Genomic DNA, 26,607 nt, shown 5'->3' on the forward strand with positions numbered 1-26,607 from the left:
TGGTTGGGCGACTTGATCGCTCGCTGCCCAATGAAGCCTTGCCGTTTGCGAAGGCACATGGTACGGTACGGGTAAACTGACTGGCCCCTATTTTCCGATCTAGGAGTCGTGAAGAATACACCTGCGAAATTTGATGCCGACTGAAGTCATTTGTGCGAGGTCGTTGGGTGTTTTACAAGAACAGGCATGTAACAGGTTCTAGGACTGCTCCTACTATCTGCTTGTCCGCCAACGACGGTGGGGTTGTCTCTAGATATTAGAATGCAGAAGCGCAAAGTCATATTCGTATTGCCAAGGCGTGAGGCTGAGTCAGGTCGATCAGGGCGATCAAGGCGGTTTCGGTAACTGGAGCCCAATGCGCCGGGTTTTTGTATTCTGACATGGCGGACTTTCTTTTGTTCGTGCTAGGGCTGGGCCGTCATGAGCAGCCATGCTCAGGCATGAGAACATTTAATGATGCGTTGTCTGTTTCTCTGTTCAGAGATATATCAGTACGTTAGATTATGATGTTGCGGCAGATAGACCAAGAAGGAAAACAATCGACTGCAAGGAGAATTGCATCAGCTGCTGTACAATGTCGGCCTAGGAGACCCGACTGGACAAGACGACAAGCAACCAACACGAGTGCGCCAGATGTACATGCTGGATGCTGGATGCTCTGCTGTGGGGCTGGATGTTGATGCAGGGTGATGGGAGATGCAGCGGAGACTGTGATTTGACGTGCACAAGGACGCATGGTGCAAATTCTGGCCATGCTAACAACGTCTATATGGCAATGGGAAAAGGCGCTGTTTATGATGAAGGGTTGTTGCTGAGGTTGGTGAGCGAGGACGAATGCCAGCGTTGCATGATGGCATAGAGTGCAACGCTTCAGCTCGGTCCATTCAATCAATGCCTGGGACTTGTCGTGAGCTTCGTACCGTGGCTGACTCATTGTTTGCCAAGACAAAACCTTTGCAGTGGATCGCCAGCTTGTCATGTCGGGTTTGTTCTGGTGATGCTGGCTCCATGCAGGCAGCGACGACGCGACTCCAGCTCGTTCCGTTTTGTGTTCATCTTCCTACCTAACGTCGTATTTGGCTGGGCCTGGTGGACTTGAACCTGACCCTGAACCAGCCCTGGCTGATCTGACGGCACCTTAAGTATGCAAGTGGTGAAAGGCTCTGTCCAATATGCCGTACAGACAGGGTCAAATGCGCATGCATCTCCACGCATCCACCCTTGGAGCCAAAGTTCTGCTAGAGTTCGCGTCATGAGCGAGGGGGTAAGGAAAAGTGAGGACAAGTGAGGACAAGTGAGAATAAATGAGGAACAAATGAGGCACCAGAGGCATCAGAGGCGACTCCCAAGATGTCAAGTAGGCGCGGAAGGTGCACCCAGGACAGCATGGCCACGACGCTCGCTCTTGCCAAATGAGAAACATGCATTGAAGCAAAGTTGACCACCTGGACAGCTTGACCAGTTCGACTAATTTCGGAAGTGCCAACCGGCCTGGCTCTTCCTCCTTTCTCCTCCACTTTCTTTCTCGACCCTTTTTACAACTTTTTTATCATCATCGTGGCCCCAAGATCACTGTTGCTTGCCCGACCACACTCGCTTCGCTGGCGCCTACTCGTCAAGAACTGTCAGGTTACACAGACCCTGGTCCCGGTGGCCCTGTCTCAGTGGCTTGGTCCACCATCGTCACGGCTCAGCTCCGGCAGCCGGCCTGGTCTTTCTGCATCGGGGCCCTCTCTGTTGTTTCCTTGCTGCCCGGGTTGAGCTTACTCACATTCATGTCCCATGTACACCGCTCAAAAGACAGCTATCGGCCGCCAACAGCCCATATCTAAATTCATCTTCTATATTTATCATCAACACGCCTCTCACTCTTCTCAAGATCTCCTCTTGTCTCCTGTCCTTTTACAACAAAATATTCTTGGTCGGATAATATTTGAAGTTTGCCGAGTAGCATGTCCTTTTGGGTGGTAGAAAGACATAACCGCAGCCCGCTTCTTGACGGATCATATATTGCTCCCAATGACGCCGATTACCGAGACTTCAATACAAATACAGGCGCCCATGACGAACATCACCTCAGTATCCATGGCAGACTCGACAACCGTCATTGGAATACGAATGCTTCCTACGAAAATGGCTATCAATATGCAGTCAACGAGCAGGTAGCCCAGCCGGAGCAGTCGGTACCCGTACCGAAACTGGCATTTCTTGTGATTCACGAAGGAGATGACAGGCAAACATCAACTCCACCGCTCTCACCATCGCCAAAACCACATGCTTATGATGACGCTTCTAACGCTTTCCACACCCGAAGCGCAATTCCTGTCCCTTTAGAACGAACCGAATCTGGTTTGTCTATATCATCTGATGCCTCAGCACACCATCACGGCAACTCGGCAGAGCATGACCAATATGGATATTTGCTGGAAGATCTTGAAGCAGCAAGACTCGTCCGTCAACACATCTCAAGCTACCGTCGCAGATTTCCAGACTCACAACCGGAACGAATCTTGAAAGCCCTCATCAATCCAAAGTCTCGAGGTGCAGAGTTCAGATTGGACAACGATGCTTTGCGAAGTATTTTTTCTGCATCCAACGAGCTTTTCTTTGCCAGTCGCCTTACACGCAGGGTTGCTTGGGACTGGAGCCACTCTACATCACAGCAGTACGATAATCACATAGTGGGGACCACGGCTCTTCGACGAAGCGCGAGGCTTGGAGGATGGGAAACTTTGATCGTACTTTCCTCGCCTATCTTGAGGGATAATCAATACAATAGGCGGCTACTCATCTCTACATTCCTGCACGAAATGATCCATAGCTTCATGTTTGTCACATGCGGACTCAAAGCCAAACAATATGGAGGCCACACAGATGGCTTCCGGGAGATTGCAGGTATTATTGATGACTGGGCCGGAAAAAATTGCCTTCACTTACGGGATATGGAGGCAGATTTATCTCGCTGGCGTGGTGATGACTTCTCCTCTGCAGACCACACCTATGGCTTTGACTACATCCACGATGCGGCGCACTTTGAGCAAGCAGCTCGGAATGGTGAGTGTCAGTCACACAAGTATGCAGATTACCTGCAGCCCCCATACCCAAGAGGACGTGCGGTACAAGAGGAATGGAGTTGGAACACACAAGAAGGCTTTGGGGAAGGTTCACAGTATGTGGCCAATTTGCAGTATGTGCCTGGGTAAGTCTACCGGATGTAATCTATCTGTTCTCTCCTTGACGGGCTTCCAGTGAGCGGTTTAAGTTTGGGTGTATTTTTCCCGTGGCATCGAGCCCTGTATTTGGGAACTGGCATGGATGCGGAGTTTTGGGATTTTTGAAGTGTGGTATTCACTTTGTATGGATCAGCATCGTTTAATTTGCAGCATTTCTAGCGATGTCCATCACGCAGACTCTGGAAGCATCTTATGAATTCAAATAATTTTCTTTTACCGTCGTTATTGGCGTTATTGGCCAGGGTATGCAAGTCTATCCAAATTACGAATTAATAGGAACGCCGGTTACACAATTCTTGACATATTGATTCGTGCTGCACCACCATCTCTGCCTCCGTACCATTGTCGCCTGCAAAAGTTTTTGAGTATAGTTGAAACAAGTACTATCGGTAACAAGATCAATGATTAACTATTTGACTATTCCGAGTCAAGCCCGGATTAGTTTTGGAGTCTAGTCTTTGCAGCTCCATAGGGTGCTCCTTTTTTAGAGTTTCCAAGCAAGGGTTCCGATTCATGGGATTCGACGTCAGAGTCGTCAATCGCAGATTCATCCACAAGAATGCGGCTGCTAACGGGAGTTCCATTATCTTCAGTATCGCTGTTTTCAACGGATGCGGTCGGGCCATTACCCTCTACAACCCAGAAGACGGGAATGGCTCCTAGAACAGCCATGACCGCCAGGAAGAAGTATGCCGTGACAACGTATCCATGCTTTGCACCCCAAGTGAAAGCCAGCCCAGTGCTAGCAGGGCCTAGAGCTCTGCCGAAGCCACTAAACATGGTAACGAAGCCATTCAAAGTACCCAAGATTCTCAACGATTTGGCCGAATTAGTAAGCAGAATGGTGACGGCGGGGAAAGCGACGATGATCGAAAAGGCTTTGAGCATGAGGACAAAGGCAAGGCCCATAAGTCGCGTTTCGGAGGTTGGGAATAAGGATGTATAGGGCGTGAGGATGTAAACCATTGGCATGATGACACCTACTACTATTAGTCTATTTGCCATAAGCTTGCAGATAAATGGGAGACCCTTTTACTTACAGCAGGCTTTGTAGCAGTTCAGAACACCCCATCGGGTGACCATGGGAGAAAAGAGAATAAACTGGACAAGACCACATGTGATGCCATATAGCATGAAGATGGTCCCAATCCTCCCCGACTCCAGGCCAAATCCGCCATTGAAGTAGAAGGGGAGTCGTGTATTTTCCGGAGTGTGCTCCTTGACAGGGTAGTTTAAAAAGACTGTGACGTTTTGATCATAGGCGACAGAGTGGAAGGCAAGGAAGAAGTATGCCAGCGTAATAAGACTGCTTTGCTGCGTAAAGATCTCCAGGGATCCTGGGGTTGACGAGTCGTGTCCTTTCTTGTGCCGAATTTGGTTGGGGACGAGAGGGGCGGTTGCCTCGCCGTCTACAAAGGATCTACGTCTCCTGTCCCGTCTCCTGTTCCACTTCAATGCTCGGCCAAGACGCTTGCCGAATAACAGCCCCCAGTCTCGCTCATCTCGTTTCGCAGTAAGTGTTTCCTAGTGGTGAGAAGGTTACTTGAAAAGAACATGGGCTTAGCAACTGACGGGCCGAGAACATACCTTGAGAAAAAGCGTCGCGCTAGTGACAGATATGAGGAAGAAGACGGTAGCAATCAAGTTGGGAAGAGCATATGGAAATTTCTCAAAGAACCACACACCCCCAAACACTGAAGGATACTGTTTGGCAGGGTCTGCAAAGAACCCGCCAAATGCTGGACCGACAACTGAGCCCAATGACCAGACAAGGGGCATGATGGAGAATGCTCTTGGCTGGAGCTCTTTCTCGGGCACAAGTTCCGCCACCATGGTTCGAATAATTCCAACTGAAAAGGACTGTCAGCTACGCCCAACTTTGGATGATACGCAGTAGACCCGAAGAGACGAACCATTTCCATTACTTGCTCCCTGGATGGCACGCACGGTAATGGCCATGGGTAGGCTGGTCGACACTCCCCATACAATAAAGCAGGCCATGGTGCAAACCAAGCCAGTGATCAGACTTGGTTTCCTGCCCCATGAGTCTGCTATTTTCCCCCAAGGCACCGCAGCGAAACTCTGGAAGACTGAGAAAACGGCGGACGTAAGGCCGGCCCATTTTGCGACTTCTGTTTCCTCCACGCCGAAGTCGCGGACCATCTGAGGAAGGTATGGATATAGATGTTGTGGCGATGGGTTCAGCAAATCTTGCAACAGCTATGGTAACTGTTAGCAACGGAAGGGAGACGGGCTGGAAGAATAGAGTTGCAGCTTGTGATGTACACCAGCCTGTCGAATGTCGAAGCCGGTCTGCGGGAAGGTGCCTCTCTCGTTCCTTCCTTCTCAACATATGAAGCAAGGAAACGTAAAAGCGTCTGGTGGTTTTCGGCCTCACGCATAATTCTACCCTGTCGTGCCTTACCTAAAATCGTCAACTGCTGCCATGGTAGCTTTGGCCTCGGTGGCGTGTGCAAGTCATCATCACTCATGTTCTTGGGTGCTAGGTGCTGCGAAATAAAGACAAATGGTGCGGCCCTTCTCGTGGCGTCGCGGCGCAGTGAGGGAGAGTCTGTTTGTGTGGAACTGACGGTGAGACTCGGAAGATTGAATCTTGATTACCCATCAGCTAGCAGACACCGTTACGCACAATACTAATTAGCGATGATAACACAGTTTATACACACCGCTAGTCAGATGATGCAAGGGAGCCCGAGATTAAGGACGAAAAATCGAGAATGAAGTTTACCAACTAAGGGACGAATCACTATGGGCACGCTTAATAACGCTGACGAGCACAATCCATGTCAAGTCGGTTTAGATTGGGCCAGGGCCACGAACGGTGTCGGACCTGTCGCCTGGAAACCCCCACCAAACCCAGGGCTTGCTGCGCCAATTATAAGCAGGGTCAACAGATGCGGTTGGGTGGGATGGGAACACGACCTCTCTCACTTGCACTTGGTGAGACGAGATTTGAGTACCAGATGTACTATTCCGGCTCTCGATGGACACAACTCACGATGGCCCATAGTGAACGAAGGTAAAACACGCCCAAAGGACAAGGGTCTTTTCTGGATATCGATTGCCCGGAGATTTGGAACTGTTAGAGCTCAACAGGACATGTACTGACAGTTCCACGGGCAAAAGAAGTCTGCTTAAATACGGAGTGCGGAGTAGACGGTGGTATAGAAGAGGGCTAGCACGTTTTTGCTTTGGTTTTGACTTCAAGAGTGCTTCAGGGTGTGTTGCTGGATGACTTGCGCCTCAGCTGCAGCATGCGCCAAGGAACTTGACCAAGACTGTCTGGTAGCATTGTGAGTCGTGACCCATGCCTTGCCGTGCTTTGAAGAGTGACGGGCGGGGCTGATTCCGGCCGTCATCGGGGATGGCAGACTGGCGGCAACCAAGCCCGCATCGGGTGAGCAGCAACCGAGATGGGCAATCTCAAATGATGTGCGTATGTGGCCATGGCCGAGAGCTGTCAGGGCCAGGGCTGTGGTTTTGTTCCAAGCCTGGGCCAAGTTGAAATAGAACGATGGTGTGAGACTGAGCCGAGATGAAAGTCGATACACACGCGGCTGGCGCAGTATTAGCCGCAGTGACAAGATTGAGCCATCGACTGGCCGTCTGAAAGCACCAATGCGGAGTTGGGGACGATACTCCGTCGGTACAAAACAGGCAGGAGCGACCCGGCAACTGTCGATGCATGTTGCAGAACAACCCCGTCGGCAACCCGATGTCTCAATTCTCGCCTCTTGTCACCCATTCAATGCTTGACAACTCGCCCGTCTCAGCAATTTGAGGTTGACAAAGCAACAGCCGCACCGCAGCCTTCGCCCAACCAGACGCCGCTATCTGCTGAATAACTACCAGAACCCTGCAAGCTTGCAATTCGTCATCGGACCCGTCGAGCTCATCAGCCCTCCGCAACAACCCCATCAAGGCCGGCATGCAGCATCGCCAAAGGCCGTGATTTTTTCCATTACATCTACAACTTACTCGAAGAATATCACAATTGGGGGTCATTTGGTCAATAATGGGCAGGTTGTAAGTTCACAAATTGGCCCCCAATCACCGTCTCCGCATCGTCGTGCCGCCATCTCACATCCCGGCGTCCCGCATCCCGCTGCCTTCACTGGTGTGGCGAACCAATCCCATGACCACCATCCAACAGCCCGCCACGCCGCACACCTCGACCATTTCCCGTCTTCATTTGCTTTAACTCCCATCTCATGGGCCAGCGCTGAAAGCATCATCTTCCAGATTTCCATCTGAGCCTGAAAAGATGGCCAACGAGTCGACGCCGTTGATCCAGACGGTCCGTGTTGCGCCGCCCCGGAGGAGATATCGCCATGACACTTGCCGGCGATTCTGCACCATCGCCTGCACTTGTCTCCTCGTAATCGGATTCGCCTCATTCCTTACCCACGTTTTTCTCATCTGGCCATACCACCATCATCATGGTCGCCACAGCCACTACTCGTACTCACACCAGCAAGGCAAGCGCCTATCTCACCAAGAGGTCCAAAAGATCCTCTTGGAGACCCCAACTGCAGATCATGCTGAAGAATGGAGCCGCTATTACACCTCTGGCCCTCATCTGGCGGGCAAGAACTTCTCACAGGTAAAGCCTCATGACTCGCCCGCATCCCTGCTGTTCACTAGCTAACACTCTGCCAGGCCGATTGGACTAGAGAGAAGTGGCAGAGCTGGGGAGTGGACGCCAGCATCGCCGAATACCATGTGTATATTAATTACCCGCTTGAACACAGCCTCTCTCTGCTGAAGAAGTCTACAAAGGACGATTCATGGACTGTGACATTCGATGCTTCTCTGACCGAGGCGGTCCTGGACGAGGACCCTACCACTGCACTTGATACCCGAGTTCCCACCTTTCACGGGTACTCTGCCAGCGGCAACGTTACTGGTCAGTTTGTCTACGTCAACTACGGAACTTACCAGGATTACCAAGACCTTGTCGATGCTGGCATTGATCTCAAAGGCAAGATTGCAATTGCCAGATATGGCGGCATCTTCCGAGGGCTCAAGGTGAAGCGTGCCCAAGAGTTAGGTATGGTTGGTACTGTAATTTACAGTGACCCTGGTGATGATGGCGACAAGACTGAGGCCAACGGATACGAGCAATACCCCAAAGGTCCTGCTCGACATGAGAGTAGCGTTCAGCGTGGGAGTGTCCAGTTCTTGAGCATTCGTCCCGGTGACCCGTACGTCCCTTGCTTGCACCGAGTTCTGCCACGATTGCTGACACTTTTCACATCAGAACTACCCCCGGCTACCCGTCTAAGCCCGGCGTTCCACGAGCGCCCACCGATGATGCCACACCGTCTATCCCCTCTATTCCCATCTCATACATTGACGCTCTTCCTATTCTCAAAGCTTTGAATGGACATGGCCCAAAAGCCTCTGATCTGAGCAGCTATTGGACGAGGAACCTGGGACTCGGATACAAGGGCGTAGATTACAACATTGGGCCTTCTCCCGAACATGTGCTCCTTAACCTGCACAACGAACAGGAGTATGTCACCACTCCTCAGTGGGATGTTATTGGCGTCGTCAATGGAACAATCCCGAACGAGGTTATTGTTGTGGGCAACCATAGGGATGCGTGGATTGCTGGTGGCGCTGCGGACCCCAACAGCGGCTCAGCCGTGCTGAACGAAGTTGTACGCAGCGTTGGCAAGGCTGTTGAGGCGGGTTGGAAGCCTCTCCGAACCATTGTGTTTGGCAGCTGGGATGGCGAAGAATACGGTCTCGTTGGCAGCACCGAATGGGTCGAGGAGTATCTTCCATGGCTCTCCGATGCCAATGTTGCTTACATCAACGTTGATGTCGCCGCATCTGGCTCATCCTTTGGAGCTTCCGCAGCTCCTCTCCTAAACCAAGTCTTGCGAGACGCGACGCACAAAGTTCCCTCGCCCAACCAAACCGTTCCTGGTCAGTCTGTCGGAGATGTCTGGGATGGCAAGATCAGTACCATGGGCAGCGGTAGTGACTTTACTGCATTCCAAGACTTTGCTGGAGTCCCTTCCATTGATATGGGCTTCAAAGCCGGCCCCAACAGTCCCGTTTATCACTATCACAGCAACTACGACAGTTTCTACTGGATGCATGAATACGGCGACCCTGGCTTCAAGTATCATCTGGCCATGTCCAGAGTCCTCGGCGTCCTGCTGTCCGAGCTGGTGGACACCATTGTGATTCCCTTTGGCGCCGCCGAGTATGCCGATGCTCTAGGCACATATCTCGACGAGGTGGAAGCGAAGCTCAACATCAATGAGGAACCAGCCACGGACGAGGCCATGTTCGCAATGCGAGGAGCTGCGCTCTCCAAGGACGCCAAAGGCAGCGCCGATGCGTTTGAAGCCAGCCTCAGGAAGATACGTGCGTCGCTAAGCAAGCTGCGCACAAAAGCCGTTGGGCTAGACGAACGCGCTGCGTGGGCAAACAAGAAGTTGAGAGATGGTCTTCCGTGGTGGAATATTATCGGCAAGATCAAGCTTTGGACCACTATTGCCAAGGTCAATGGTCAGTACAAGTTCTTCGAGAGGCACTTCTTGTTTGAAGGCGGTCTCGACAAGCGCAGTTGGTTCAAGCATGTAGTGTTTGCCCCTGGCCTGTGGACTGGTTACTCTGGAGGTAAGTAGTCTTTTGTGTGCAGTCCCTTACCTGATTCGACATGCTAATTTCATGATAGCCGTGTACCCTGGTTTGATAGAGAGCATCGATGCCAAGGACTACATTAATGGTCTAAAGTGGGCGGGCATCATTGATCGGTGTGTTCACAAGGCCGCGGAGAGCATATAATGGCAGCTTGCAGGTGTGGAACATGAACTTGAGGTTACAATGGGAGTGGCGATCTTGGATAACGAAGAGCCTTGCAAATTATATTCATGTCTACCGTGTAAACTAATAGCACAGCATAGATGCGAACGCCTCAAGTCCCACACATGCCTGACTAGCCAGCAGGTCGGATTGCGACAATTATCTCTAAATTATTATTTGAAATTAAAATCAGCAAGAGTTGCGCTGTTTTTTTTTTTTTCTCTGTGTCGTAACAAGGCGGCAGCTGGGCACTTATTACCGCCCACCATCCCCCTCCTTTTCCCCTTTCCAATTCAAAATACCTACCTGTACATATCTTGCCTCGTCGCACCTGTCAACTCAGTAGGTCGGGTGGAGAGGAGCCGCAGGCTGGTGAGGCGGATACTGAGGCGCAGGATAAACCCCCGAAGGAGGAGGCGTATGCGCCTGGACGGAGACGTTGCCCGTATGTTGGGGGGCCGAATGCTGCGCCTGCGGGTAAAATGTCTGCTGCTGCTGCTGCTGCTGCTGCTGCTGCGGATGGTACGCCGTCTGGCGCTGGTTGAAGGGGATGCCCTGCTGCGGAACAGCGTGGTAGTCAGTCCCGGTCTGCGGCTGCATCTGGAGCTGGTACGGCGCCGTCCCGGACCCAGCACGACCGGCCCGCGCGCGGCCGCCGCTCCGACGGTGCCGGTAGATGACGACGGCATCCGTCACCCACGAGATGAAGAACAACAGGCTATAAAAAAAAACGCGAGGGTTTGTCAGCAAGACGATATGAGGACTCAAGCTGTGTCGCCAACACGTACAATTCGATGGCGCCGAGACCGGCGATGCCAGCGACCACGCCGCCAAAGACCTTGTGGTTGGCGCCGTAGACGTTGCTGCCGCCGGCGCAGTACTTGCTGTAGTGGGCGGCATCGTCGTACTTGTCAAAGTGGTCATCGCAGAAGCTGTACGGGGACCGCCCGGAGCGGCGGACCGTGCCGGCGGCAAAGATGAGGCCGGCCCAGACGGCGGCGAGCGAGAAGGTGGCCGGCCAGAAGATGTACAGGTAGAGGTCGAAGAAGAGGGCGGCCCAGTAGTTGTACGCGCGGGGCGAGCAGGTGTGCGCGCAGACGAGCCAGATGCTGACGATGATGGTTACGAGGGCCTGGGGGGAGGGTGAACGGAGAAGGTTGTGTTGGTACTTATTATTTTGGAAAAAAAAAAAAAGAAAAGAAAAAGAAAGAAGAGCCTGACAGAATCCGACGCACCGTAAAGAGGCCCAGGCCGTTGGTAGCGGCGGCCGTTGGGGTTGCGTAGATGGTGTAGGCCGACAGGCCGAGAATGGCCACGGCCAAGAACAGCTGGATGAAGCGGATCGCGACCCATCCCGGGAATAACTGGGAATGTGCTCGCGGCCGGGTCTGCGCTCAAGGGCCATGGTCTGGGAGTGTGCTGCCCGAGGTCGTGGTCTGTTCTTGGTCGAGGGGGAGAGGGAACGACTAACACGGGCGTTTCGGAGACGGAAGAGCGCACAAAATACACTTGTTGAGCCGGGGAAAGAATCTAGGAAAACACAGAAATACGCAGACTCGTTGATACACACCCGCACAGCGGCCAGCCCGGCCCTTTTAAGAAGACGCCACATGGGGCAAAGAAAAACTCATCTCGCGTCTCATCACGGACTTCTCCCATGCCGCTCGAAATATCTCGCGCTGAACCATTGAAAATCTGCCTCGTGGGCCCTCGTACAGCTAACAAGCCTCTACCCGTCTGGACAGAAACCAAGGAGAACAAAAAAAGAGTAGCCACCGCCCCCGCGAGCTTACTGCCAAAGTGTTATGGCGGACAGGGGAGGGGGTTCATGGTGGTGGCTTCGTGCAAGAACCAGCCGGGTCATCATGAGCCCCGACTGCGCTTCTGCACTTTAAGATTGCACAACATGCGGCTGACTTGTTGCATCTTCCAACTCATACTACAGCATGGCATAGCGGCACAACAAAGCAATAGGCGCAATACCCTTAACGCGCCTCTCATCTGGTGAGGCCTTGATGCCACGAGACGTCTAAAGGATCATCCACGTTTTGAGCCGTGTCAAGAGCTTCAAGAATGCTTGCGACGCGACGAGACACAGCTCTTCAGCCCTATGAAAAGCCAAGGAGCATACTTTCATTCTGAGCGCTCAGAAACGCCCTCTGCGGCGGGCATTGGGCGTACATGCAAGCCCGCGCCGGTGCTTCAGCCGCCCCCCGTCTTCTCGCACAGCGACAATGCTTTGTGATGAAGCGCGGCCAATTCAGCGCGTGGCCTGGCCGTCCATCTCTTGCAGAAACCACACTTTTGTTCCCTGTTCGTCGTGTAGATCCTGGCCGGAGTTGGCACAGTAGAGGGATGGTGAAATAGCGGCTCACGTCGTTAATCTCGGCTTGACCAGAATCTACACGGCACCCCTTCGCCGATTCATGTGCACATTTTCAACGGCAAAGGGTGCAGAGCCTTGTTCAGATTCGTTCGATCCTGCCTCCACGGCGGCAGGCACCACGCGTCGGGCATGGTAATGCTGCAAAACTACCGCCGGCAGAGGCGTTGAATCCAAACAGAGGCCAAGCGCCTCCGTCGTCTAGAATAGACGGCCTCATCGTAAGTCAATCATCTCGACGGCCAGCGCAGGCCATTGTAAGGACTGGCGCCACACGAAAATCCATTGAGCGATGCGCTCGTGGCGTCGCGTAGCGTGTCGAGCAGAGGATGCAGGGTGCCTGCATTCAAGAGCACCACGTGAGAGTCAATCCTGGAGATTGACCGTGTCTTTTTTAAACTCGTGTGCCGCCAGTCTTGGGGAGTATGGGAGAGACAGCCTGCCTAGCCACGTCTCCTTTTGCCTTGGGGGTAGCAATCTCGACAGCATCGTGCAAGTGACAAAATGTTTTCACAGTTCGAATAGCGTGCATAAATCCCGCCGGCCAGAATGCTGCGCGACTAGATAAAAAGTCTATGTCTTGTTGCCTTGTATCTATACTTTAAAATTTACTATCGTACAGCGGGTAGCCGGTTCCAGTCTCGAGCCATCCTCTTTTTAGAACTTGTAGACCTGCTCCTGGGAGTAGCCAAGGTCCTTCAGAGAGCCAGAGAGCTCACCCTGGTCCTTGGGGCTAACCTTGGGGCCAGAGATGGCCTTCATCAGGCCCGGGGGTCCGCAGACAAACACCTTGATGTTCTCCTCCTTGGGCTCGGGCAGCACCGTCTTGAGCAATTCCTTGGAGATGTGCCCAGTGTTGCCTTGCCAGTCCTTGGGGGCCTTGTCCAGGACGTAGAAGGCACGGAATCGTTGGGGGTAGGTATTCTCGAGCTCGGCGAGCTCGCGGCGGAGAAGAATGTCCTCTTCGGTCACATTGCCGAAAACAAGAGTAACCTTGGTCTTGTCGTTGGAGTTGTTGAAGATGGCTCGGCAGAGCTGGTACATCGGCGTGATGCCAGTGCCGCCAGCAATGAGCGCAATGTGGTCGTGCTTGTTTTCGGACCAGGGGTACTTGGGCAGAGGGCCCTTGAAGTCAAGGCGCTGACCAGGAACTAGGTCGTGGATGTGAGTGCTCATGGGGCCGTCGGGATATTTCTTGACCAAGAGATCAACGTGGCCCTTCTCGCCTACATCAGGAATCAGAGGCGTTAGCACGTCATGAGGACAACGACCGCAGAAGACGGAGCGTCTCTATTATACCTTCGTCGCTGATGGGAGTATAAGGTCGGAGGGTAGCCTTCTCGTCGTTGGGGCCCTTGAATTTGGTCAAGATGGCACTGGCGACGTGAAGACCAGAGACCATGTCACTCTCAGGGAGTTCGAAACGAAGACGTTTGGTGTTGTGGTTGACAATCTCAACGTCGGCCAGCTTCAGAGAGACGAATCCCTGATCGCCGCCGGTGAAAGCAGGCTTAGCAGGAACAGCCTCCTTCGCCTTGGCGGCCACGGGGGTGCTTCCGCCCAAGTAGTAGTATCCAGCTCCGGCAACAGCAGCAGCACCCGCAGCATAGGGCAGGGCGTTGGATCCTCCCTTGGTTGTTGTCTCAGTCGCATATCGGCGAGCTTGCTGCAAGCCCGTTAGTAACCATGCCGTGAGCGGCTTTGCCGGCTTTGGGTGTCCCCATGGAAGTACCGGAACAGCGCACATACAGTCTTCAGTGGCTGAGCCACGCGGAAAGCAGATCGAGCAAACATATTCGATCACGGCTCAGTGGTGTCGGTTCAATTGAGGTTAATTGGCCAAAACACACACAGTCTGCGGCTCAAAGAGGAAAAAGGGTAATGGATGATGATGCAAGAAAGGGACGCCATGCTCTGGTGCGGGTGCCGGGTGCGGCTGCGGCTGCAAGCCTCAGTGATGACGCCAACCACGTGACTACACTGGCCCACCATTCTGCAGCGGTTGCTGACGCCGTTGATTGATAAGCAGCATTCTCCCGTACGGAGCAAAAAGAGTTATAATAACTAACTTATTCCGTACTCAAGTACCTACCTACCTAGGTAGGTAGGTAGACAGTACGGAGCACACCTCGGCGTAGACCGACAGGTCCTCCGAGGTACCGAGTACTATGCAACAGAAAAGAGGAGTCGCCAGACAAGATGACCTACCTAGGTAGGCACCTAGGACTAAAGATGTTGGTATATGTGTGGCCGGAGCACGTTGCAAGAACGTCTTGACAACCTCAAGTACGACGAGTCGCAACATTCAAAGTTCAAGCAATAGGAGCCTACTCATCACACGATACTTGAAGATGAATCACAAGGGATCTGAGAGAAGCCAAGTGATTGCCTCCACCAAAATAGTGACAGGCAATATGCATATTATCCTGAATCATACAAGTTCGCCCTAGGCTCGCTTTAAAGATGATGTGAAGCCTCACTGATACCCGCTATCCACCTTTTTACCCGTCGTCCGTTGCCAATCTGTGGCTGCATGTTTCCCGTTCTTTGTTCACTTCCTCGTCTCTTCTCTAGATTGCAGGGTCAGGCCTCAGTTGATCACGAGATCCAATAACAGATCATTTACCGCCGAGAGAGACAAAAGTCCTACCTACTTACATGGCTGTTATATATAAGCATAAGCCGCCGAAGCACGTGCCTCATAATATTAAACAAAAAATGTGCAAGCCAAACCTCATCAGCAATGTAGTTGCAGTCTCCGGCATTATTTTGATGCCTTTAAAACGTTTGAGTCCCGATGCAGATATATGAGAAACGTCGCTTGAGAATCTATCTTCACCGAGCGGCCGCCTGACTAGAGCTAGCCGTTGGATGTTCTTGGACTGGCGTACTACCAGCTTCACCATCATTGGTTGAATCCTGGCTTTCTCCGCGAGCCATTCCGGGCTCGTTGTGTTGGGGGATGGTGGGCGTGCTTGTCTGGCTACCACCACGTTGTCCGTGATAATGAATGACCTGTGGAGGCGTCTGCCCCGCCTGAATTCCCAACTGCCCTGTGGGGTAGGGGTTCAAATCCTTGCTGGACGTTGAGAAAACAGACACAATCGGCTGGTGATAGCCATTGGTAGACGTGATGGATGGTTGCCGTTCCTTGCCACTATGTTCCGCTTGTGTGGGAGTCTCGGCTTCGTTCAGGGATATGCAGCCATCCACAAGGTGCCCAGTCAAGCTGTTCATACCGCCTTCAATGTCTCGCAGCAATCGTACGTATTCCTCGGGAACCAGTCCACTCTCTTGGGTCTTTGGGTCCTCAGCGACAAGCCAGCCTTGGCCATGTCTGTATGACACCCAAATGATCTGGCCCTCAACTAGTGGCAGTTCGTTTTCATTCTCGCGCTCAAAATCGAACAAAGCCACGGCCTTACCGTGAAACTCCTCGTCGGGTGAAGTAATGGTGAACTGATAGTCTCGTGAATAGCGAGACTCGTCAATGTCGTGGTATCCGGATGATGATGGAGAACTAGAATTCTCTGAGCCAGGCCGGCCGCAGTCGCGCTGATGGCCTTGTTGAGGATAATGGTAACCATGGCCATGGCGTGCTTGGTCAGGAGGATAGGTCACGTACTCGCCACCTGGACCATTCGCCTCGCCCCCATGGGTCACATAGTAACGCTCACTCCCATCTCCGCCTGTTCCAAGATAGTACCCCCGCTCGCTGTCGTAGTTGGAGGTGCTCATAATGTCGCCTTCTCGGCCAGCCCTCCCCCTGCTCTGACCGAGTGCTGCTGAACTTGACTTGTGCTTACGGTGACGGGTGGCAACAACTGGACTCTGCAAATCATCGTCTTCGCTATACGGCGGACCGTCCCCGAATTGAATTGGGGGAATATCATGGCCGCGGCTGAAACCATCCGAGGTCCATGAATCCCACGGCATTCGCGGCTCCCACGAAGCAGGAGGATCAGACAGTCTTCGGGTCTCGCTCGCGGGGGTGGTCAGGCCAGAAGGTGGCCCCGAAGGCTCGGGCGGCGGACCAAAGTGCATCGGATGGGCGGTTGGATAGGCGAAGTCCCTCACCAAGGTGTAAGATAGGCTAGAAGGAAACAGAGGAAACATATGAGAGCCTGGGCGCGACCTCGAAGGGACGGATCCCGACGAGTACTGCGACAAGCGGCTCTTAGAGGCATGCGACATTGGCCGGGGGAGATTGCTTCGGCGCGAGGGCGTCGGTGTTGATGTGGTCAATGGCGGCAAGGCGGGATGATTTGCATTCGCCGTAGGGGACGAGCCTTGAGGCTGCGAAATTGGGGAGGATGAGGCATCCGTCATGGTGGCGGTCGCAGTCATTCCTCGCAACGGCAGCAGGGGGAAGGGGGCCAGCTGACAAGAGCCAAGGGAGTGACGAGTGACGAGTTACGAGGCTCAAAGAATACGATAGCCGCCAGAGGATGGGCTTAGGAGTCCTCAGAAACGTCTGGTTGAAGTATCCGTTGTCGAGGATTGCAGAGCCGCGCGAGACGAGACCCCGCAGGCGGGGCCCAGGCGACGATGTTGCACGTCTTGTGAAGGCAGAGCTGCAGCAATGGTTTCGGTACGATGGTGAAGAATATCGCAGAGGGAGTCGGTCAGGCGGTGGACAGAAAGGAAGCCGTCGGTGTTTAGGCGCAGGCCTTTGACAGGCAAAGGCGTGGACAAGGAGTGAAAGTGCCAGGCCCGAAGGTTCGCCGGTGTGACTGCCTAGATGGAGTCGGGCAGATTACTTATTCAAGGGAAACAACGGAGGCGCGCCGGTACTGTTCATTGCTGGGGGTGGCGTAGAGCAAGGCGATTCCAGCGAGGCAGCGCGCGGTCGGGAAAAGGATCGTGGGTTGGGAGATTCGAGTGTAGGGAACCGACATGGAGAGAGGGAGTTGAGGAGGACACCAGCGGATAAGGAAGGAGCGACTCAAGCCGCCAACGGGCTCGATGTTAATTAATGGCAACCAGACCAGACTGCTCTCAAGTACTGGTGGCCCTGGCACTGGGGGCTTCCCAAGATTCTACAGTTCAAAATTAGTGGTCTAATTAGTGAAGGCTGGCCAACGGGCGCCCGTCATCAGGCGCCCGAGGTGCTCCAGACGCAGAGTGCCAGGCCTCCCCGGGCACGGACCAAGCAGACCAGTGCCAGACGCAGTGGCCTGTGCCCAGCGCCCGCCCAAGCACATCAATTGGCACCGCCTCGACACTCGCACAGCAAAGTTGAACCCAACAGGCGCCCTTCAATGCTGCGCCCTCGTCTAGCCGGGCGTTCCCACCTCCACAGACCAGACGCTTATTCACATCTTTTTTTGGACGGCCGCATCGTGTCAGGTGCGTACCCATAAGTTACATACCTAGGTACTCAATTGTGTATGTATGTCCTCTCGAGCAGCCAGCTGGTTATTGTGCAATGTGCAGGACCACGATGCGGCTCCAACTGCTGTGGGGGAGTCGGGACATCTGGACGCACATGTCCAAATGGCACTGATGCTGACTGATGTATCATGTAGACGACGGTCCAAAGACACAAAGGCCAACTCATCAGCTTCTTGGCAAGTGGCCTCGCGACAGGCTAGATAAGCCTGGCCCTCCATTTTGGCAACCATTGTTGAATAGATTTCGTCTCCAGTCGCCCCGGAGCCCAAGTCGACCTGCAAACTCACCCTCGATTGCATGTCCACGTCCACCTCCGCGTCCTCTCTCATCTCGGATGCCTGTCCCTGGCTCATGACGAAATTGCAGTAACGATTGCTTTGTGACACCCAGCTCACGGGACCCAGGTTTCGGATCCTTCCTCGACTACGACATCTGTTGCAGATGGTAGTGCAACATCAGACACAAATCTGCGCCTGTCTTGTATGCCGAAACTTCGAAATTGATAGACACAATGCCCATATTGCAAGGTCATCGAATGTGAAGACCACCTGCCTAGGTAGTTACTCCGTCTTCTCCCATCTGATCGAGATGCCAACGACCATCCTTGCCAAGAACGACAATACGTAGTTACTACATAGTTACATTACATACACAACAGGATCGATCTCGTGGTCCCACTATGGCGGCTCCAAGGACGTTGATGGAGAAATAATAATGAGCTGCACTCGCTTTGATAGACATCCATGCTGTCCAACAAGTGGGAACTGCTGTCTAAACTTGTTGGTTTGCCGGCAAGACTGAAACCCTCAGCTCGCTTGATGATTCGCCACACAGCTGAAGATCACGACATGCTGCAAGCTCACCGACTGTCGATTGGAAGATCAAAGACGCAATTCTCGTCTTCCTTCAAGACGTCTCATCAGGAAATTGCCACTGGAGCGGCACGAGGGCTGGCGGTCCTCACTGAAACGCCAAGCAGGGTCCAGGAGGGACGGGCATCCCGACAAAAATCCCTACCGAGACCACGTGAGGCAGGGTTGGGCTGACTTTCAAATTTATCGGGATGTACGTACATAACACGGAGTACTCCGTGATGCATGATGCTGAAACGCAAAATTCGCGAGATCATGGCGAACACGCTGTCCATAGGATGCCATGCGTTTTTGACGAGCAATTGCTCTAACCTTTTATTTTTGCTTCTGATGTCGAGATCGAGTTAATAGCTGAACGGCGCCATGCATGCGTGTCCCCCGATGCAGCCTGACCCTGGAAGTGAAAAGTGAAAGCGTCAGGCCTAGATCCCAGCACGCAGGATGACGATCAAAGCAAAACAATGCTAGTAGTAGCCAGCATGTCTGCTTCCAAAGCGGCGGGCTTACGTTGTCCTTGCATCGAAAATGAGCACTTTAGTGGCAAAAAGGAAGCTCAACTCTGGTAATCGACCGAAGCGAACCAACTCGACCGAAATGATCAGTCACAGTCTATTTTTGGACCCCGGATCATTAAGAGCGGGAGGCAATTTGTTGATTGGTCCACATGGGGCCGTCGATTTGTTTCAGGTCATGCACATGGCCGCGAGCCAATCACAGTCCTCTCCACTCATTTCACTCCTTGCTGTGGGCCGCCTGCAGTTCGTTCCAATCTTCTTCTCCCTCATCTCAATTCTCAAGCTGCCAAACTGCTTCCTGCCTCACCTGCTCGACCCACCAATCAGCCGCCGGCGTTTAGCCGACTGGGCTTCCAGCCTTCGCACTGCACACAAACCACACGTCTAGCTTTTTCACTACAAAGCTCCAATTGTTTGGGACAAATCACCACCCACCGTCATCAACCACGGCGCGACTGACCACCCTGGTGCAACACTCGGAGCAGATGATGCCTATGCAGCACCTGCTGGGGTTTCGGGAAACTCCTCGGCGACGCGCCAAATTCGATTGCACTTGAACTTGCCTGGTTCTGGCTAGGGGAAGCAGGTATGTCAGTTATGAAAGTTCTGAAGCCTTGTCGGGCTGGCCTTGTTTGTGATGATTCCAAATTATTGGAGCTGTCTGAACTTTCCATGTTGAAAGACATTTTATACGCAACTTTACATATCTGATCCTTGGCAATAAACATTTCTCCTTTCTCTTGACGCAATGCCTAATGGAGATGTGTACATGAATGCTGACGTTGCATGCCAGCAAACCGTTTGAGGCACTGGAACATGTGCCTGAGGGGCAATTGGGCTTGATTTCTCTGCAGAAGTTACTTCTTGGTATCAAGTCAACATGGAAGTTGTAAACGGAGCAGCTGATGCTGTCAACCAGAATGGCTCTGGAGATAATACCGGCGGATACAAATTGAAATTTTGTACCGTGTGTGCGAGTAATCAAAACAGGTAGCAATCCCCAAACGACAACAGGCCAATTGAATTACATGACAGCATCTAATGAAAATTCTCAGATCTATGGAAGCTCACCTGCGATTATCTCTAGCCGAATACCCAGTCATATCCTTTGGTACCGGATCCCTAGTCCGGCTACCAGGACCAACCATCACACAGCCCAATGTGTACCAGTTCAACAAAACCTCATACGACAGCATGTACAAGGAGCTGGAATCAAAGGACGGACGCCTGTACAAGGCCAACGGTATCCTGAACATGCTGGATAGAAATCGTGGTGTGAAGTGGGGGCCGGAGCGCTGGCAGGATTGGGCCATAGGTATTCCCCGACTTCAGCACTCCACCGACAAAGGCAGCGATGGGACAGAAGGCGGCGTTGTAGATGTCGTCTTTACATGCGAAGAACGCTGCTGGGACGCCGTTATCGATGACCTTCTCAGCAGAGGGTCCCCCTTGAACCGCCCCGTTCACGTCATTAACGTGGACATAAAGGATAACCATGAGGAGGCGCACATTGGCGGCCAGGGGATTCTGGATCTAGCCAACTCCCTCAATGCGGCAGCCAGGGAAGAGAGGGCGGCAATTGGCGCAGCGGCTTTTGATAGCGGGAATGCCTCGAGCCGAGCTAGTTTTGACGAGAGGGTGCCTGAAATACTGGGTGCCTGGCAGGAGAGATGGCCAAACTTGCCGTCAACGTGGACCTTGGCATGGTTCTAGGCGGTAGACTGAACTTGACTGAGGGCTCAGTCTTTTTATTGTGTTGAGCATAAGCAGGCTTCTCATTTGCTCGAGCCTTTTATATCTTACGATGCGCCTTGTAGAATCAAATCCGTATATATGTCAGTGTCTACTGGTAATCCCACGTACAAGTTTTCCACATTTCAGCCCTCATGTTGAAAGCCTACAAAATACAAGTCGCGACATGCTTCTGCTATTCGCATCTCTTTCTGCTTCTTGAACAGCGATCTACTTATGCCATCCACCACTGAGTGACGATGACAGGCAGATCGGTCTCGCGCACCACATGTAGATTCTAGCCACGCGCACTAGTTGGCAGACACGCTTGTTCATTCTGGGCATGCTAACCTTTCGGCCATTTGGAACTGGTGGTTTAATTTGGTATCATATTGACCTTGGTGCTGTTCCCGCCAATCCCGCAGCGTCAGCACTCGCAGCACCGAGGTCAATGTCAACGAAAGCGTGACGGATATTGGACGCCCTCCCGTTCTGTATCCAACGATGTTCTTGCGGATCACAACACCTCACGACTGTACGGGAGCACCGTCGCGCTTGTCTGGGACAGCTGGAAACAAAGCCACCTAGCAGCGCCCACAGGCTATGCCTATAGTAAAAGCTTTACTTAAATATGGTCAATCTAATTTCTCTTTATTAATTTTGGTCTGGAAGAGTCCACGGCGATTGCCACAGAATGGCAGACGGGTTCACAGAGCAAAACGACGAGGCGCCGGCAGTCCTTGAATGATGAAACCCACGTCTGCCGAAGCAGAACCTTGGTGCCACGCGGCCAGGCGCGGAAATGGGACTGGCCGAGAACCGGCGCCACGGCTCGGGTGGTGTTGTAGCGTATCGCGGGGCGTGGCCCGTGGCCATGTCTTGCTCCCGCATCCCAGCTCCTGTGCCGACGATGGTGATGCTCCAGGAGGAGGAATCGAACGGCAGCAAAACACTCATGCTACGAGCCGCTCATGGGACATCCTTGACCCCATGGCAAGCCCAAACCACCAGCCGAACGATCCGAGCTCGTCATCTAAGAGACGGGAACCATGCACGGTTGACGACGATACGGGCCAAGAGCAGAATGCTACCCCGACCATGTTGCGACGCGTGTTAGACAAGGCCGGGCTGGATCTGCCCACCTTGATAGTAATGCTCAAGTCAGAAGCCAAATCCTGTCTCTCTCCTCAAGCATTCTCTTAGTTAATAATGTCGCTTTTCAATCAGGGGCTCTATCCCCCCTCTCGTCGGTATATCCATGTACCAGGCAACCGCGATATCCTCCTACTTCACCACGCAGGGGTATCTCATACCCATCGTATCCGTTCTCGCCGTCGCGATCCTGCCCCGAGACAAGTTCACCCAGAGCTTGATCCTAAATGTGCTCTTCATCTGCCTTGCGTCTGCCATGTCCCTCCTGGCCGTCTGGTCCTCCGTCCAAGCGCGCATTCATACTTCCTCTCCATCCGCCGCGCAGGGAGCGGTAAGCATGCCGCTGCCGTATAATTCGTCCCAGTCGGCCGTCTGCGCCGTGTGGTTATTCGTTAATATCTGGTTCGCGAACCTCGTGCGGGCCAAGATGCCTTCCTTCAATCTACCTGTTGTCATCTACAGCATCTTGGTCAATACGAGCCTGACCGCAGGCCCTACGATTGGCACGACCATGGGAGCTACGCGCTTTGTCAGGGAGCTGCTGTTGGCTAATTTATTTGGAATGGGGTTGGCTGCGGGTGTCTGTTTCCTCATCTTCCCTTTTGGCAGCCGCATGATTGTGATGGGAGAATTCAGACAGCTGATCGGCTTGTTGAGAAAGATGGTGCGTCTACAAGGTGAGCAGCTTTCCGCCTTGGCACGAACAGAGGAGCGCACCACGGACGCGATTTCAAATCACGGTGGGAAACAAGACGTCCCGCGGAAAATGAAGAACGCGCGGCTGAGGGAAATGGTGACGGCAAGAGGCAAAGCCAAACGCCGAGTTGCGACAACAGCCACTCGTCTGTCCGAGACGGTCGGGGAGATTCGCCGCCTGGCCGGCAAGTTATATGGTGACATGGTCTTTGCAAAGAGAGATTCGGCTTGGGGAAAGCTCAACGCTACTGATCTGGCGGATATATTCACGCTCATGTATAACATCACAATTCCGTTGTGAGTTTTTCCACGCTCCCTACTTGTAGCTTTGAAACGCAGCTCACAGCAGTAGAGTGGCGATCAGCACGAGCATAAGGATCTTGGAGAGAGACGACTTTGGTGGACGCGAGAAGGTCGACGGACAGCGCGAGGAGAAAAGTGCAGAGACACAAGTATGGAATCAAGTTGCTGAAAAAATACACACGTCATTCCAGCTCCTCGCGGAACCAATCGACCAGGGTCTCGAGCATGCCGGTATCTGCCTGGAGATCCTCCCCAAGTCGAAGAAGTCGCGGAACATGACACAAAGTGGAAACAGCCATTGTAATGCTGATGTTGAGGGACACGGTGGGCTGATCTACCCAGGAGATGAACGCTTTGGTGCCATGGTCAACACCAGAATCGGCCACGTATATATGCAAAGGGTAACGTCCTCCGAACTTGGCTTTGCGAGCGGCTGTCGATGGCCGAAGACGATGCCCTTGCGAGTAATCAGCCCCAGCTCTTGGCGAGTCTGTACTCGGAGCAGCTGATGCTTGCTGCAGGCGAGGCAGTCCAGAGCCTTGTAGTCTTTGCCGACGAAAAGGCCAGCGACGGCACCATGAGGCACAAACAGCTGATATTGCCTTCCAAACATCGGCTGTGGAGATGGCTGAAGAGTATCGTGCGAAAAAGGGACTCGGCTTCAACGCAGAACTCCGACGTCCTGGAGACGAATGACGACTATTACGGAGATGGTTACTGGGAAAAGAAGAATCCCGAACGTCTTCCTCCTGCCGGGACCTGGCAGCACATTGGAGTCGGACTATGCAAGATCTCGAACGTCTTGGGATCCAAGGAATCAGCCTTTGGATTTCGAGTCGCCTGTGCCGCCATGTCGGTAAGCATATTGGCCTTCTTGGAGGAGACCCAAAGCTTCTTTCAAGAGCAGAGACTGTTATGGGCCATTTTCACAATTGCTCTGGGCATGACACTCAGTATGTCCCATATCTACCAGCCCGAGTTTTCAGTTTTTGACACAACTTTCACAGCTTCTGGTCAGTCTATTTTCGGCTTCTTCTGTCGAGTGGGCGCCACATTTCTAGCCATGGTTTCGTCACTCGCCATATGGTATATTCCCGACCAAAAGACGCCCGGTATCATTGTATTCCTTTGGTTATTCATCTTTATCGAATACTACTTCATCAAATTTCCTCGGCTTGCATCTCCCGTCATCATCACAGTTACGACTCAGCTCGTCATTGTCGGCTATGAGCTACAGGTGAGGACGCTCGGCGAAGCTGTAGCCACTCGTTCAGGGCAGCCGTATTATCCGTAAGCTCTCCCTTACGGTCTATGCTACTTGAAATGCGGCCTCAGGGCTAATGCAACGTTTTGTAGAATATACCTGCTGGGCCCGTACCGGCTCGCCGTCATCGCTGGAGGAAGCCTCGTTGCTTTCTTTTGGACGTTTTTCCCTTGCGCCTTGACAGACCGGACTTGGCTCAGACGGGATTTGTCAGCAGTCATGTACTTACTCGGCAATTACTTCAGTGTGCTGAGTTCGACAATGGAAGCGCAGTTCGAGGAGGGAGCTGGGCCAGGCGATTCAGAGACGGCAGCCACCTGCCGCCTTGTGGAAGTTCGCCGCAAGATTTTCGGTAAAGTAATGCGTCTTGATTCCTCCATCGAATCCCACATCATGTGGCAACGATGGGAGCCTAGCATAGGCGGCAATTTTCCAACCGAGGCGTACGAAGAGATGTTTGCGCGCAACACCCGCATCACGGGATATCTGATGCTGATGAGCTATGCTTTAGCATCCGCACCGTTGACAGAGCAGACCTACACCGACACTGAGAGTACTGAACAACAGCCAGCGGGAGCTTCAGATGCCGAGGCAGAAGCGGCGGATAAACATGGGAGGCAGCCAAACGTGAAAGTTCTGCAACAAGTAGAACTAACACATCATATGGTCCTCTCGACGCTGACTATGTTGTCAAACGCATTACTTTCGGGTCAGAGATTGCCGCCTTTCATTCCAATGCCTCGATATGACGAGCCAGCAAAGAATCGAATGCTGCAGTCGGGAATTGGGGCCAACGGGGGATCAAGAGGCGACGGCAACTCAATGCGTTCCCACTCGTATTCGGACAAGCATGGAGATTTGGCCTTGAGGATGATAGATCTCCGCGAGGAACGGCATGATCGCACCACAGAGCGATACATGAGGAGCGGCCATCGATCCGGAAGAGGCGAAGTCGGCGGTACCAGCGGCGGCAGCTTCGGCAGCTCCAAGATACATGACCCGTTGACCACGGAACTTCGCGTCTACCTCTTAACACAAGTGTGCGGTGCGCTGGTGTGCGATGAGCTTGAGGCTTTGGCGCGTGTTGTGGGTAGATTAGTAGGTATCGTGGACTATGGCTCCTCCATTACTTCTGGCAACGGGGACGTTGATCTCGAAGATGACACAGAGAAGCTCGCCGTCGAGAAACCAATATCCAGGTCCAGTGCTGCTGCTTCGGCTACTTGAGCGACCGGCATGAGGCCACAATAACCACCACCAAATCAAACCTGCCCCACGTTTGATAAGTAAAAAGGATATTTCGCGTTGCAATTCCAATATGCAGCTCTTAACGCAAACACATGATTTGCGTTTCACAAAGGTCTCTAGAATTGTGTGACCCTACGGAACACTCGGGTGCAATGTGACATTGTCGCAACGTCTCGGGTGCCACATGTGTCGTATTCCGGCTGGATACATAGAGGATCTCACGAACGCCAAGGGCCCAAGATCGTACGGGCCTCCCGTTCCGCAAAAGCTTGGCGAATAGCTTGTTTGTCTTCTACGCTACCAGTTTCTCCGCGATGCCGCTCTTGGGAGTGTAAATGTTGCTTGCATATGGTTCTGTGGCAATTGTCCGACCGAGACTCCAAGCATAGGGCACAGCCTTCCAAACCGCCTCGCTTTACCATTAGTATTAGGGCAAGGGCAATGAAAAGTCAAGTTGGGTTTGTCGTCGTAGCCAATGAGCGAAAGACAATGTTGCGGTGTGTTTCCTTGCCAGCTCATCCAGCAACAGGCTGATGGGATGTGCCTTGGTGAAACCTTGATTCAAGCGGTACAGAGAGCCGGACAGGCATTTCCTGCATCAAGATATCTTCAAGACGCTGGCATCTAAAAGACATCGAATAGCAATTCCACGCGCTATCCGGAGCCCACGGCAACTTGGATGACTGAAAATGGGGACTTCCCTGGCCTGGGCCCAGATGGCATCGGCTCGAAGCAGGGATGTCCCATGGCTTCGACCAGCTTGGTTGGGTGTCAAGAGGGGCTTTTGTAATAGATTGATATTTCATCCATAAATGGCTCTGTGTGGCTAGAGCACCGGGTACTCCCCTGCGAGGCCTAGCACAGCTGAAGATTGCCAAGACCAAAAGACGGGTTCTTTCAGAGCTCCTTGGCAGGCTGTGTTGTTGTCGATGTAATATAAGAGCAACAAGTAGAAAGTTTAGTTTTCGAGAGA

The 26,607-nt window shown here is 52.9% G+C and overlaps 9 protein-coding genes across 10 annotated transcripts; 4 read left to right on the top strand and 5 right to left on the bottom strand.

The window, feature by feature from the left end:
- The first annotated feature begins 1,516 nt into the window (after positions 1-1,516).
- On the top strand, positions 1,517-3,449 carry J3458_020025 (uncharacterized protein). The gene has a single exon (XM_007815563.2). It carries the CDS (start codon positions 1,953-1,955, stop codon positions 3,201-3,203), a length of 1,251 nt encoding a protein of 416 aa, XP_007813754.2. The 5' UTR covers positions 1,517-1,952; the 3' UTR covers positions 3,204-3,449.
- Positions 3,450-3,671: 222 nt separating this feature from the next.
- J3458_020026 (uncharacterized protein) lies at positions 3,672-4,367 on the bottom strand (the record flags this gene model as incomplete). The annotated part of the gene is made up of 2 exons (XM_066121827.1): positions 3,672-4,213; positions 4,274-4,367. 2 exons carry the CDS (start codon positions 4,365-4,367, stop codon positions 3,672-3,674), a joined length of 636 nt encoding a protein of 211 aa, XP_065973444.1.
- A 426-nt stretch (positions 4,368-4,793) lies between these two features.
- On the bottom strand, positions 4,794-5,956 carry J3458_020027 (uncharacterized protein; the record flags this gene model as incomplete). The annotated part of the gene is made up of 3 exons (XM_066121828.1): positions 5,659-5,956; positions 5,147-5,453; positions 4,794-5,083 (listed from the first exon to the last, which is right to left on the bottom strand). The coding sequence occupies exons 2-3, from the start codon at positions 5,394-5,396 to the stop codon at positions 4,794-4,796; spliced, it is 540 nt and encodes a 179-aa protein (XP_065973445.1). The 5' UTR covers positions 5,397-5,453; positions 5,659-5,956.
- A 1,113-nt stretch (positions 5,957-7,069) lies between these two features.
- J3458_020028 (uncharacterized protein) lies at positions 7,070-11,843 on the top strand. 2 transcript variants are annotated; one of them, XM_066121829.1, is made up of 5 exons: positions 7,070-7,280; positions 7,497-7,857; positions 7,914-8,458; positions 8,515-9,890; positions 9,949-11,843. In XM_066121829.1, the coding sequence occupies exons 1-5, from the start codon at positions 7,270-7,272 to the stop codon at positions 10,056-10,058; spliced, it is 2,403 nt and encodes an 800-aa protein (XP_065973446.1). In that variant the 5' UTR covers positions 7,070-7,269; the 3' UTR covers positions 10,059-11,843. The 2 variants fall into 2 exon arrangements, with proteins under 2 accessions (XP_065973446.1, XP_007813756.2); XM_007815565.2 differs by having other exon boundaries at positions 7,070-7,857; positions 9,949-10,245.
- On the bottom strand, positions 10,416-12,179 carry J3458_020029 (uncharacterized protein; the record flags this gene model as incomplete). The annotated part of the gene is made up of 2 exons (XM_066121830.1): positions 10,865-12,179; positions 10,416-10,794 (listed from the first exon to the last, which is right to left on the bottom strand). The coding sequence occupies exons 1-2, from the start codon at positions 11,686-11,688 to the stop codon at positions 10,416-10,418; spliced, it is 1,203 nt and encodes a 400-aa protein (XP_065973447.1). The 5' UTR covers positions 11,689-12,179.
- Positions 12,180-12,763: 584 nt separating this feature from the next.
- MCR1_2 (NADH-cytochrome b5 reductase) lies at positions 12,764-14,346 on the bottom strand. Its single transcript, XM_007815567.2, has 3 exons — positions 14,209-14,346; positions 13,759-14,125; positions 12,764-13,685 (listed from the first exon to the last, which is right to left on the bottom strand). Exons 1-3 carry the CDS (start codon positions 14,251-14,253, stop codon positions 13,117-13,119), a joined length of 981 nt encoding a protein of 326 aa, XP_007813758.2. The 5' UTR covers positions 14,254-14,346; the 3' UTR covers positions 12,764-13,116.
- A 138-nt stretch (positions 14,347-14,484) lies between these two features.
- NBP2_2 (HOG (high osmolarity glycerol) pathway protein) lies at positions 14,485-17,380 on the bottom strand. The gene is made up of 2 exons (XM_066121831.1): positions 15,118-17,380; positions 14,485-15,029 (listed from the first exon to the last, which is right to left on the bottom strand). The coding sequence occupies exon 1, from the start codon at positions 16,804-16,806 to the stop codon at positions 15,295-15,297; it is 1,512 nt and encodes a 503-aa protein (XP_065973448.1). The 5' UTR covers positions 16,807-17,380; the 3' UTR covers positions 14,485-15,029; positions 15,118-15,294.
- A 2,207-nt stretch (positions 17,381-19,587) lies between these two features.
- SSU72_2 (RNA polymerase II subunit A C-terminal domain phosphatase) lies at positions 19,588-21,158 on the top strand. Its single transcript, XM_066121832.1, has 2 exons — positions 19,588-20,230; positions 20,296-21,158. Exons 1-2 carry the CDS (start codon positions 20,121-20,123, stop codon positions 20,951-20,953), a joined length of 768 nt encoding a protein of 255 aa, XP_065973449.1. The 5' UTR covers positions 19,588-20,120; the 3' UTR covers positions 20,954-21,158.
- A 1,071-nt stretch (positions 21,159-22,229) lies between these two features.
- J3458_020033 (uncharacterized protein) lies at positions 22,230-25,867 on the top strand (the record flags this gene model as incomplete). Its single annotated transcript, XM_066121833.1, has 5 exons — positions 22,230-23,116; positions 23,172-23,557; positions 23,644-24,075; positions 24,130-24,412; positions 24,479-25,867. The coding sequence occupies 5 exons, from the start codon at positions 22,230-22,232 to the stop codon at positions 25,611-25,613; spliced, it is 3,123 nt and encodes a 1,040-aa protein (XP_065973450.1). The 3' UTR covers positions 25,614-25,867.
- Between the last annotated feature and the right edge of the window lie 740 nt (positions 25,868-26,607).

Source organism: Metarhizium acridum (assembly GCF_019434415.1).
Source record: "Metarhizium acridum strain ARSEF 324 chromosome Unknown scaffold_568, whole genome shotgun sequence".
NCBI classification, from domain to species: Eukaryota; Fungi; Ascomycota; class Sordariomycetes; order Hypocreales; family Clavicipitaceae; genus Metarhizium; species Metarhizium acridum.

Excerpts from the sequence above, each read along its gene's own strand:
- J3458_020025 (XM_007815563.2), top strand. The coding sequence starts at position 1,953 with ATGTCCTTTTGGGTGGTAGAAAGACATAACCGCAGCCCGCTTCTTGAC.
- J3458_020028 (XM_066121829.1), top strand. Across the intron at positions 7,858-7,913 it reads CGGGCAAGAACTTCTCACAG|GCCGATTGGACTAGAGAGAA; the intron begins GTAAAGCCTCAT and ends ACACTCTGCCAG. Across the intron at positions 8,459-8,514 it reads AGCATTCGTCCCGGTGACCC|AACTACCCCCGGCTACCCGT; the intron begins GTACGTCCCTTG and ends TTTTCACATCAG.
- MCR1_2 (XM_007815567.2), bottom strand. The coding sequence starts at position 14,253 with ATGTTTGCTCGATCTGCTTTCCGCGTGGCTCAGCCACTGAAGACT. Across the intron at positions 14,126-14,208 it reads TGGCTCAGCCACTGAAGACT|CAAGCTCGCCGATATGCGAC; the intron begins GTATGTGCGCTG and ends ACGGGCTTGCAG. Across the intron at positions 13,686-13,758 it reads TACTCCCATCAGCGACGAAG|GCGAGAAGGGCCACGTTGAT; the intron begins GTATAATAGAGA and ends TTCCTGATGTAG.
- NBP2_2 (XM_066121831.1), bottom strand. The coding sequence starts at position 16,806 with ATGACTGCGACCGCCACCATGACGGATGCCTCATCCTCCCCAATTTCG.
- SSU72_2 (XM_066121832.1), top strand. The coding sequence starts at position 20,121 with ATGGAAGTTGTAAACGGAGCAGCTGATGCTGTCAACCAGAATGGCTCT. Across the intron at positions 20,231-20,295 it reads TGTGCGAGTAATCAAAACAG|ATCTATGGAAGCTCACCTGC; the intron begins GTAGCAATCCCC and ends GAAAATTCTCAG.